This window comes from Saimiri boliviensis, chromosome 12 (genome assembly GCF_048565385.1).
Source record: "Saimiri boliviensis isolate mSaiBol1 chromosome 12, mSaiBol1.pri, whole genome shotgun sequence".
Taxonomy (NCBI): Eukaryota; Metazoa; Chordata; class Mammalia; order Primates; family Cebidae; genus Saimiri; species Saimiri boliviensis.
Genome location: NC_133460.1, coordinates 116162040 through 116174253, shown reverse-complemented (window position 1 = coordinate 116174253; position 12214 = coordinate 116162040). Strand labels below are relative to the sequence as shown.

Here is a 12214-nt window from a genome sequence, read left to right as displayed (position 1 = left end):
GCCTTTTCTGGCTTCTCTAGTGGAAAGCTTAGATGCTCAACTGCACACCGTCCTTCCTCTCTAACACGTGGGTCTGGAAGTGATGTGTTTCTCTCTAAGCACCAGTTAAACTCTCAGAAAGCACGGAAAGAAAATGCAGGTGCCGAGACCCGTGAGACAGAACACAAGCCACAAATCCAGTGGCCTGGGGTGTTTGGAAAAGCAGAACAACGTCGATAAATCCCTGTTAAGAATGATAAAGAACACAAGGCCGAGAATAAAAAGGAGACATTGTTACGGGTCCTAAAGGTACCGAGAATAAGAGGCTATTACGAGGAAGCTGATGTTAATACATAGCACAGATTGGATGAAATGAGGAAACTCACTGAAAACCGTATTTACCAAAATTAACACAAAAAGCAGTCTGAATTGTCTTATCTCTTTAAAAGAAATCAAATGAAAAATGTTTTCAAGATCCAATCAGATCCAAGATGGCTGATAACTAGCAGCTCGGGATTGTAGCTCCCATTGAAAGCGCAAAGAAGGAGAGGACGCCACACCTTCACATGAATTCTTGTTGCTTACGCACCAGGAGATTCCCAGCGGAGGAGCCCCACGGGTCGCCAGCGCGACTCTTGTGACCGGCGAGGCGGTTTTGCCGGCGCCTCGGAGCGTCGGTTCTCGGTGCAGAGTTGGAAAAGCACCCTCAATCTTAACGCCGCTGATTTAGTCGGTGCAGTGGGTTGCTCAGATTTCGGCGCTGAGAATCAGTAAGTCGGACGTCCACTCAGGAACCCAATTACAAAGACGGTGATTAAAAAGACTACAGATGGATGAATCTACAACGAAGGGAAGAAAACGGTCAAAAAAGGCTGAGAATACCCAAGATCAGAACGCCTCTTCCTCAGCAGGGGATCCCAATTCCTCATCAGCAACGAAACAAGGCTTGATGGAGAACGAGTGGGTTCCAATTACAGAAGCAGGCTTCAAAACGTGGATAATAAGAAACTTCAGTGAATTAAAAGAACTTGTTATAACACAATCTAAAGAAACTAAGAACTTTGAAAAAAGGTTTGATGAAATGTCAACAAGAATACAAAATTTAGAGAGGAAAATAAGTGAATTGATGGAGCTGAAAAACACAATACGAGAACTACGTGAAGTATGCACAAGTTTTAACAGCCGAATTGATCAAGCAGAAGAAAGGATATCAGAGGTCGAAGATCAACTCATTGAAATAAAACAAGAAGACAAGACGAGAGAAAAAAGGATAAAAAGGAACGAGCAAAGTCTCCAAGAAATATGGGACTATGTGAAAAGACCTAATCTACGCTTGATAGGTGTACCTGAATGTGACGAAGAGAATGAATCCAAGCTGGAAAATACGCTTCAGGACATTATTCAGGAAAATTTTCCCAGCCTAGTAAGGCAGGATAATATTCAACTCCAGGTAATACAGAGAACACCACAGAGATATTCCTCAAGAAGAGCAACTCCAAGGCACATAATCGTCAGATTCACCAGGGTTGAAATGAAGGAGAAAATACTAAGGGCAGCCAGAGAGAAAGGTCAGGTTACCCACAAAGGGAAGCCTATCAGACTCACAGCAGATCTCTCAGCAGAAACCCTACAAGCCAGAAGAGAGTGGGGGCCAATATTCAACATCCTTAAAGAAAAGAACTTTCAACCCAGAATATCACATCCAGCCAAGCTAAGCTTCACATGCGAAGGAAAAATAAAGTTTTTTGTGAATAAGCAAGCACTCAGAGATTTCATCACCACCAGGCCTGCTTTGTAAGAGCTTCTGAAAGAACCACTACACATATGAAAGGAACAAACAGTATCAGCCTTTCTAAAAAAATTATCAAAAAGAGCATCAATATAATGAAGAATTTATATCAACTAATGGACAAAATAGCCAGCTAATGACAGTATTAAACTCACATATATTATTATTAATTCCAAATTTAAATTGACTAAATCCCCCAATCCAAAGACAGGTAATTTGAATAAAAAACTAAAACCCATCAGTATGCTGCATCCAGATCCATCTCACATTCAAGGATACATAAAGACTCTAAACAAGGGATGGAGAAAGATTTACCAACCAAACAGAGAGCTAAAATAAATAAATAAAAAATAGAAGTTACAATTAAGCAACAAAGATCAAAAGAAGCAAAGAAGGACATTACATAATGATAAAAGGATCAATGCAATAACAAGAAGAGCTAAAGATCCTAAATATATACGCACCCAATACAGGAATACCTAGACATACAGGACTTATAAAGAGACTTAGACTCCCACATAATAATAGTGGGAGACTTCAACATTAATATTAGACAGATCAATGAGACAGAAAATTAACAACGATATTCAGGTCTTGAACTCAGATCTGGAACAAGTAAATGTAATTAACATTTATAGAACTCTCCACTTTAAATATACAAAATATACACTCTCATCAGTACCACATCATATCAATTTAGAGGTTTAAATGAAATCTTGGTTGGCTCCTTGTTTGTTATTCTCTTCCCTCATTTTCTTTCATGTCACCATTATTGAGGACAATTGTAGGCATACCCATATTTAGACTGCATTCTAGCCTGGGCAATAAAGCAATACCCCCATCCTCTCTCCCTCTTCCTCTTTCTCTTTCTTCCTCTTCTTTAAAAAAAAAAAAAAAAAAAAAAAAAAAAAAAAAAAAAAAAATAAGTAGGGGCAATACATAAAAAAAAAAAAAAAGATTGTTGCATAGGTACACACTTGTCAGTGTGCTTTGCTGCCTTCCGTCCCCTCACCTGTAAAAAAAAAAAAAAAAAAAAAAAAAAAAAAAAAAATCCAATCAAACACTCAGCACAAGACACTAAGTCACACGGAATCTACACAGCCTGGGCAGGCAGAGTGTGAAATAAGGCTGATCCATGACGCAAGGTCTGCGGGCCCTGCCGTGGCCCCGGGATGGAGGCCACTGTCCCACGTGCAGGCCGAGTGGCAGCAAATCAGGAAGGGGTCAAGGCCGAAGAGGGCCCTGTCACCGGGCAGGGAGCAGGAAAGGGGGGCCCTGTCACCGGGCAGGGAGCAGGAAAGGGGGGCCCTGTCACCGGGCAGGGAGCAGGAAAGGGGGGCCCTGACACCGGGCAGGGAGCAGGAAAGGGGGGCCCTGTCACCGGGCAGGGAGCAGGAAAGGGGGGCCCTGCCTCTGGCCTCGCAGGAATCAGATGACCTGGTCTCTTCTCCCACACTAAAGTTACGAAGTGAATGAAAGCTATGAGGACTTTCGTAACAAGGGCTCCAGGGCGGGAGAGAGGCTGGTGCCTGACCTTTCTGCCACGTGGATTGACAGGAACCTGCGGAAAGGAGTGAAAACAGGCCACGTGCGCGCCGTGTCCTTTCGTTTAATTCGGCTGAAATCTTCCACGGCCTCAGGAGAAACATGGACCATCTAAGAAAACCAACAGGCTGCCATGAAACAGCCATAAGAGGAATGCTGAACCTGGTGCTCTCCCGGCCACCACGCAGGAGGCCACGCCCGGGAAAGAAGACTGAGCATCTCCTGTCTGAAGACGTTTCCATCAGTCCAGCCACCTGGTGTCATGGCATCTGCGAACATTTCCCGATTCTTAATATTTTGTGTTAAAAAATGTATTTTGAGGCCGTGATGCTGGCGGGCGAAGCGCAAGGCCTCCAGTGAGGGCAGTCCATCGCTGGTCTTTGTCCACGGCTAATCCCAGTTTTAGCTTCAATACTTCATCCTGTAGCTCTCTGGCCTTGTGGGAGGCAAGGGAGGCAGCATTAGAAAGGCTGGCAGGACTCAGGACGTCACTACCTCTCCGGCTCAGATTCCACGTGGGGCCCAGGCCACGTGGGAGTGAGCAGGGCCAGCCCTGCTTCCCCAGGGACCCCTGTAAGCCGCATCACGGCACGGGCCCCCTGCGACGGGCCGGCAGCCTACTTCCAGCCAGCTCTCAGGCCTTCCGCCCCAGGACACGCCCTCTGCAGGCACACACGTGGCCCCACCCAGGTGTCCTGTGCAGACGGTCTCCTGAGAGACGCGTGTCAGTAGATGAACAGACACTTAGGGTCCCATCCTGTGGGCAAAGGGAAGGCTGGTGCCACACTCGGGCAGCGTGCTGGCAAGCATCACCACAGTCGTGGCCCCACCTGAGACCCGGAACTACCCTGGGAGGCAGATGGGGTCACAATTGCCACCCTCACCCCACAGACACAGGAGCAGTGGATCGGGGCAGAAGGAAATTGCCAAGTCTGAAAGCAGGGGCAGGTTTTCTGTTACAAACCCACACTCTGCGGCCAATGGCCTGGGCAGAACAAGGGAAGCCGGAGAGGGCACTGCGGGGGCCTCAGGTGCAGCAGCTGAGGAGGGGCTCTTTCTGTTCCTGCCCCTCCGGCCCGTGGGCATCGCCTGTGCAGAGTCCCAACCTCCCCACTCCAAGCACAGGAGCCCTGGGCCGCCCGGCTCCCCTCTCCCTCGGCAGCCGGCCCCGCTGGGGGCAACCTGTGCAGGTCCCCGGAGACCCCTGCAGCCTCCTCTACCGCTCACATAGCCACATCCCAGCTCAGGGCTTATGGCACTACAACACGGGCAATATCAATTGTCACTGACCCAGATTCCTACGAGAAGCAAACTGTGGTCAGTAACTGTCTCAGTTGGCTGGTGCCTCAGACAGTGCCACGGAGCCGGCCGGCCCTCCTGGCCCATTGTGCACCTGCCCGTCTGCAGGGCTCAGGAAGGCCATGCGTGGCCACTGTCACCACCGTGATGCCTGCTCAGTCAGCTTCTCTAGGGACAGCGCTGTCTCCTTCTGGGAGGCTGGAGGCGTCAGTGGGCTGGGCAGAGCAGGGAAGCGGACTCAGGGCCTTGGCATGACCTGCTTCCTTTCTTTTGAGGCAGAGATCCAGAAAAGACCTACAGCTAACATTATTCTTAATGGTGAGAAACTAGAAGCTCTAGGATGGAGTCCACTGTCCCATGTGCTGGCTGAGTGGTACCAACCAGGAAGGGGTCAAGGCGGAAGGAGGGCCCCGTTGCCGGGCAGGGAGCCGGGAAAGGAGGGCTTCCGGTTTCTCACCATTAAGAATAATGTTAGCTGTAGGCCTTTTCTGGATCTGCTTTAACAAGCTGAGAAGTTCCCAGCTTATCCTAATTTGCAGAGTTTTTATCATGATAGCTGTTCTATTTTGTCAGGTGCTTTTTCTACATCTATTGATAAAACCAACTGGTTTTTCTTGTTTAGCTTACTGATGTGATGAATTGCATTGAGTGACTTTTAAATGTTGAACGAGGGTGTGTGATTGCTTTAATACACTGCTGGATTTGATTTCTGAATGGTGAGAATTTTTGCATCTATGTTCATGAACAATGCTGGTCTATGTGTTCCTTTCTTGTAATATCTTTGTATGGTTTTGGATTGGAGTAATGCTGGCCTCTTAGATTGAGTTGAAAGTTTTCCCTCTATTTCTATCTTCTGGAAGAGATTATAGAGAATTGGTATAGTTTTTTCCTTAAACCTTAAATGTTTGGTAGAATTCACCAGTGAACCCATCTGGGCCTGTGATTTCTGTTTTGCAATGTAATGAATTATGGATTAATTTTCTGTAATAGATAGAAGCACATTCACATCACTTATTTCTTCTGCAACTTTTGGCAGATGTTGTGTTTCAAGGGATTCATCTATTTCATTAAAGTTATCAAATCTGTGGGCCTAGACTTGTCTATGACACCAAATAGACTTTGAGTCCATACTCTGAAGCACTGGATTGAGACACAGATGTTCTCAGCCCTAAGAGGTCGCGTTCCCGTGTCCAAGGACAAGGTTATACTCACAAATGACAGATGTGGAGAGAGTAAAAGTTCATCTAAAGGCAGGCACAAACGCCCTGGGCCGAGGAGGAGAAGTCTCAGAAGAGGGGTACGCGTCAGGCTGGGGGTTTCTCCAGGAAGCGTCTCTACACCCTGCCCTCACGCCTCCTCTCTTTCATCCCCGCTTTAGGAGCAAGGGAGACGGGGTAACGCAGCCTGGAGGTGGGACAGTGGGGCGTAGGGACAGGAGGGCCGGGTCTGCTTCCTCCTCTGGCAGTGCTCCTGGCTCTGGGGCAGCCCAGATGCAGCCCACACCAGCCTGACCTGTGTCTGGGCACGGCATACTGACCCGGAAGAGCCCATGAGCCAGGGGTCCTGGGTAGCGTGGGAGGACAGGGCAGCATTCTTATGGCTGTAAGAAGGGTGGGGACACAGGTATCCAGGTTCACTGCCAGCGAGGACAGCTGTGTCCTCCTCAGCTGGATGGGCTGGCCAGGCAGCAATTCGGGCAACAGAGCACTCTCCTTCATCCCTGCGTCTCTCCCACCACCCAGGACACGCCGGCTACCAGAAGGCGGCATCGACGTACGGTGAGTGGACAGACACCATTGGCGGTGGCTGAGGGGATGGTTAACATTCCAAACATACAGGAGACATCTCCATGAGCTGTTCCAGGAGGTTCCTGGTCAGGAGGCCTCATCCCCATGAATGTCGGTCTGCCTACACAGACACTGAGCATGGCAGCCATGGTCCAGATGGCCTCAGCCAGACCCGTCTCTGTAGCAGCGTCCCTCATGGCCCAGCCCTGGGTCCAGAGCTTGGTTCTGCTGGGTGCAAAGCCTCAAGCAAGCGCCCCATAGACACGTGCAGAGGACTGGCCCCCGGTCCCCAGCCCACCAGTAGGCTGCCACTCCACCATCAGCGGCCCGGTGCCACGATGCCGAGGCCCACCATGTAGCCGGGCACATCTGAGGGTTCAGGACCTCAGCTGAGACGCTTTCCTTCTCATCTGACCAACTGGGGTTCTGGGAATTCCCACACCCCCATAAGACACATTCAACACAGTCCCATGGTTTTCAGAGAAAAACCGTAGGTTTTCAGTCCCACGGTTTCTAGAAAACACATGCTCTCAAGAGGCATAGTGAGTTCCCTTCATTTTTAACAAAACAGCACTTTAGGCTGGGTGTGGTGGCCCAGCACTTTGGGAGGCCAAGGCGGGCAGGTCATCTGAGGTCAGGAGTTTGAGACCCCATCTCTACTAAAATAGCTGGGTGTGGTGTGCGCCTGCAGTCGCAGCTACTCAGGAGGCTGAGGCAGGGGAATCGCTTGAACCCGGGAGGAAGAGGCTGCAGTGAGCAGAGATCGCACCATCGCACTCCAGCCTGGGTGACAGAGTGAGACGCCATCTCAAAAAAAAAAAAAACAAACAAACAAACGAGAAACAAAATGCCCACAATTTTTTAAACAGAACCAAGAACTCCTCACGATTTCCAGATCCTCGGCGGCCTTCCTCATCTCCAGCGGGGCCTGGCCACGGACTCTTTGCTCGCGCATTTGGCGGATGTGCTGTTTGATCCTCTCTTCCAAGTTCCCCTCTTGGAAGGCACTGAACACAAAGGGCAAAGAGGGAACGACACATTTACTCTCGTCCCAGCGATGCCCACGCAACCACGGAGAAAGCCTGCTCCTTCTTCCCAGAAGCCCCCGACGGCGACGCCAGCTCCCGTGGAGCTGCCCCGGCCTCCCCGGCACCCTCTCTCCTCCAGACTCACTCCCGGGTCCTGGGCTGCCTCTCCCATCCCTTCTTCAGTAGTTCAGAAGCTGCCAGAACACACACTATTCTTATTGAAAAACCTCAAGCTGATTTAGGATATGACACATTTAGGACACTGTGCGCTGCCACAGGAAGGGAGGCGGAATACTCGGTTCTCCCAAATCCTTAAATAGAGGAACAGAAAAGTGCATTCAATTATTGTCTTAAACATATTTTCTCTGCTGGCATTGGGGCTCAGGGGCTTGGGGTTCCTTTGATTTTAAAGACAATGACTCAGTGGTAGAGGACAGCTGGGGAACTGCTGCAGGGGAGCTGTGGGGTGGCCGGGCCCACTCCTGTCTGCATGAGTGTGGGGCCCCAGGGTGTGGGCCTGGGTGTAAGTGTAGGTATGGGCGTGGGCATGGGGGTAGGTGTGGGTGTGGGGTAGATGTGGGAGTAGATGTGGGAGTGAGAGTGGGCGCGGGTGTGGTGTGGGCACAGGTGTGGTGTGGGCATGGGTGTGGGTGTGGACACGGGTGCGGATGTGGTGTGGGTGTGGGCGTGGGTGTGGTGTGGGCGCGGGTGTGGTGTGAGCGCGGGTGTGGTGTGGGCGCGGGTGTGGTGTGGGCGCGGGTGTGGTGTGGGCGTGGGTGTGGTGTGGGTGCAGGTGTGGTGTGGGCGTGGGTGTGGTGTGGGTGCGTGTGTGGGTGTGGTGTGGGTGCGGACACAGGCATGTGTGTGGTGTGGGCACAGGTGTGGTGTGGGCATGAGTGTGGTGTGGGCATGGGTGTGGGTGCGGGCACGGGCGCGGGCATGGGTGTGGTGTGGGCATGGGTGTGGTGTGGGCGCAGGTGTGGTGGGCATGGGTGTGGTGTGGGCATGTGTGGTGTGGGCGCGGGTGTGGTGTTGGCATGAGTGTGGTGTGGTGTGGGCGCGGGTGTGGTGTGGGCATGGGTGTGGTGTGGGCATGGGTGTGGGGTGGGTGCGGGTGAGCTGTGGGCATGAGTTTGGTGTGGTGTGGGCATGGGTGTGGTGTGGGCATGGGTATGGTGTGGGCATGGGTGTGGGTGCGGGCACGGGAATGGGTGTGATATGAGTGTGGGCATGGTGTGGGCATGAGTGTGGTGTGGTGTGGGCGCGGGTGTGGTGTGGGCGCGGGTGTAGTGTGGGCATGGGTGTGGTGTGGGCATGGGTGTGGTGTGGGTGCGGGTGAGCTGTGGGCATGAGTGTGGTGTGGTGTGGGCATGGGTGTGGTGTGGGCGTGGGTATGGTGTGGGCATGGGTGTGGGTGCGGGCACGGGAATGGGTGTGATATGGGTGTGGGCATGGTGTGGGCATGAGTGTGGTGTGGTGTGGGCGCGGGTGTGGTGTGGGCGTGGGTGTGGTGTGGGCGCTGGTGTGGTGTGGGTGTGGGTGCGGGTGTGGTGTGGGTGTGGTGTGGGTGCAGGCATGGGTGTGATATGGGCATGGGCATGGTGTGGGCATGAGTGTGGTGTGGTGTGGGCGCAGGTGCAGGTGTAGGTGTATGCACCACTGTGAACAGATGGCACCCCTCACTTGGCCTCCCAGGAAACCCCGTCACTCCCAGCAGCAGGGCTTGTGCCCATTTTGCCTGCTTTTCAGCGTAACTGGGGGAAAGACAGCGTGATGTCCTCTGGAGTCCTAGGGCACGCAGCCGCCAGGTCGGGCATGCTCTGTCAGTGCCTCAGACCCAGCTCTGACTGCCCAGGGTGATGGGGGGTTCACAGGCCACCGTGGTCTGCTGTGGGCTTTTTAAAGGCCAAAGATGACACACAGATGCCCTGGAGGATGTAGGAGAACCTCTGAATGTTTGAGACCAAATGGTTTTAGTCTAAACCACTTTCACAAGCTTGGGGGGTTAATCCAACCTAGCTGACCTTCGAGATTTTCCCCAAACACTTGGCCTCTGTGAGGAGCAAATTCTGCGGGAACAGAACATCACCCTTTGCCCGCCACGTCTCATCCCACCTCGCCCTTCCTCCAGGTCTCTTACGCCACAGCTGGGACACAGGGGACGTTAAACTGAGTGGGGAGTCCCCTGGCAGACGCAGGCTGAGCAACAGGGCCAGGGGCCAGGCCTGGGGCCTCCCAAGCTCCGGACCCACAGTCCCTTCTGCTCTGGCCTCTGAGTCCAGTGAGGCACCTTCAGTGACAGCCACAGCCGAGCCTCATGCAGATCAGGAGAGCAGCTCGGAAAGTACGGGGACACGGGAGAGCTGTGCTCACGCCCTGGGGCCTCCAGTGGTCTCCCTGAGCCCCCCTTGGCTTCCCAGGATACCTGGGAGGTACGAGGGAGGGGCCCAGCTGCAGAGTCGGCGTGGGAAATGCCTGGACAGGAAGGCGTGCCCACACTGAGGTTCTGCGTCAGCCTGGTTCTCAAACACGGCTCAGAGGAGGTGGACGTGACTAGGGAGCCCAGTGGTCACCCCCAGGGTGCAGCCGCTAACTCAGCTATAGGAGCTGTGAACATGAGAAATCAAAGGAAGCAGCTGTGAGGTGAGGGGGTGAGCCCCGGGACCCCTGAGCTGCTGTGAGGTGAGGGGGTGAGCCCGGGACCGCCGAGCTACTGTGAGGTGAGGGGGTGAGCCCCGGGATCCCTGAGTTGCTGTGAGGTGAGGGGGTGAGCCCTGGACCCCTGAGCTGCTGTGAGGTGAGGGGGTGAGCCCCGGGATCCCTGAGTTGCTATGAGGTGAGGGGGGTGAGCCCCGGGATCCCTGAGTTGCTGTGAGGTGAGGGGGTGAGCCCGGGACCTCTGAGCTGCTGTGAGGTGAGGGGGTGAGCCCCGGGATCCCTGAGTTGCTATGAGGTGAGGGGGGTGAGCCCCGGGATCCCTGAGTTGCTGTGAGGTGAGGGGGTGAGCCCGGGACCTCTGAGCTGCTGTGAGGTGAGGGGGTGAGCCCCGGGATCCCTGAGTTGCTATGAGGTGAGGGGGGTGAGCCCCGGGATCCCTGAGTTGCTGTGAGGTGAGGGGGTGAGCCCGGGACCTCTGAGCTGCTGTGAGGTGAGGGGGTGAGCCCTGGACCCCTGAGCTGCTGTGAGGTGAGGGGGTGAGCCCGGGATCCCTGAGTTACTGTGAGGTGAGGGGGGTGAGCCCCGGGATCCCTGAGTTGCTGTGAGGTGAGGGGGGTTGAGCCCCGGGACCCCCGAGCTGCTGTGAGGTGAGGGGGGTTGAGCCCAGGACCCCTGAGCTGCTGTGGGGTGAAGGGGGGGTGAGCCCAGGATCCCTGAGTTGCTGTGAGGTGAGGGGGGTTGAGCCCAGGATCTCTGAGCTGCTGTGAGGTCAGAGGGGGTGAGCCCAGGACCCCTGAGCTGCTGTGAAGTGATGGGGGGTGAGCTCAGGATCCCTGAGCTGCTGTGAGGTGAGGGGGTGAGCCCCTGGGAACCCTGAGCAGCTGCTGTCACACTCCCAGCCAAGCCCCTCCCCTAACCCTCAAGGCCCACCCAGGGACCGGCTTCTGTCCTTGCACCCTGACTCTGCTCTGTCCACCGTGCGAGGAAAGTGCCCTGCCCTGAGCACTCATGGGTCCACCCCGTGCTCCGCAGCCCCATTTGCTCCATCCATCCCTATTCCCTGGTCCCCAGGGCACACCTCTGAGCCCCTACCCTTCCCCTCATGCTGTCCCAGGCTAGCACCAGGCTTCCTGAATACCCCTCCCTGCTCTCTGATCTCCAGGCCCCTGCACGGCCCACCAACGATGCCTAATGGGCCCATGGCTGCCTTCCTCTCCCGGGACAGTGGCCTGGCTGCCACCTGGCCAGAGACTCAAAATCAAAATGTCTCAAGTGCTTTCTAACACAACTTCTCAGCTCCGCTATTTCCTCCACCCCATGGCTGCTATCTTGCCTGGGTCCCCTTCACCTGGTTCAGTGCCTCACCACCTCACCCAACATCCCATGAGGGGAAGGGCTGAGTGGCCCTGAGGGTCAGGTCTAAGGAAGCCGGGTTGGGAAGGAGTGGGATCAGAACTCAGCACGAGAAGACCTGCGGAGGCAAGTGGTGGGGGCGGGGCGGGTGGGGAGGGTGGGGCGGGGTGGGGAGGGTGGCATGGGGAGGGTGGGGCGGGGCGGGCTGCAGCAGGCAGATCTTGGATCTCGTCTCCCTTCAGCGCCCGCAGCGGCACCCGCCACAGAGGGCTCGGCAGCACTTTGCATCCTGCTGACCTACAGGAGCCATGGCTGGAAGAGGCAGTTCCCTGTGGGCAAGGGGTCCCATCTTCCAGGTTTGCCTGGCATCCCTGGTGCCCACACAGCCTGGGGCTTCAGGGTTGCTCAGTGCACACTCGAGAGGAAACAACAGCACCCACCTACGGGCAGCTGGCTAAGCCCTGGTAGGAGAGTCCCAGTCACGGCTACCAACCTCATTTCTTTAATTGCTTGTGATGATTTCTCTCTGCGTGGTTTCATTTTTCCAGGTGGATTCAGTGGTGTTTTCCCATTATCTATCAGATCTGCGGCAAAGGGAATCCTTGATGCCACCTAGGAAAAAGCAACAAGATGATTTCAGCAATCCCAGTAGAGGCTGTTTTCCCACACGGCTCACCTGCCAGGTGTGTTAGGCTTGCGCCTCGTCCGTGGAGAGGTGGGTCCGAGGCTGCCCCGGGTAGATGGTCTCTGCACAACAGGGTCATCCCGCAGGTGTC

The 12214-nt window shown here is 54.2% G+C and overlaps 1 protein-coding gene across 1 annotated transcript in view; it reads right to left on the bottom strand.

The window, feature by feature from the left end:
- Window positions 1-404: 404 nt before the first annotated feature.
- The window catches only part of LRRC27 (leucine rich repeat containing 27), a 51337-nt gene continuing 39527 nt past the window's right edge, over window positions 405-12214 (bottom strand). Inside the window, exons 9-11 of the mRNA XM_039465188.2 lie at window positions 11932-12050; window positions 7286-7406; window positions 405-3749 (exon numbers count right to left, since the gene is read on the bottom strand). Coding sequence (XP_039321122.1) covers window positions 3603-3749; window positions 7286-7406; window positions 11932-12050 — 387 coding nt within the window. The 3' untranslated portion in view covers window positions 405-3602. The remainder of the gene's footprint in view (window positions 3750-7285; window positions 7407-11931; window positions 12051-12214) is intronic.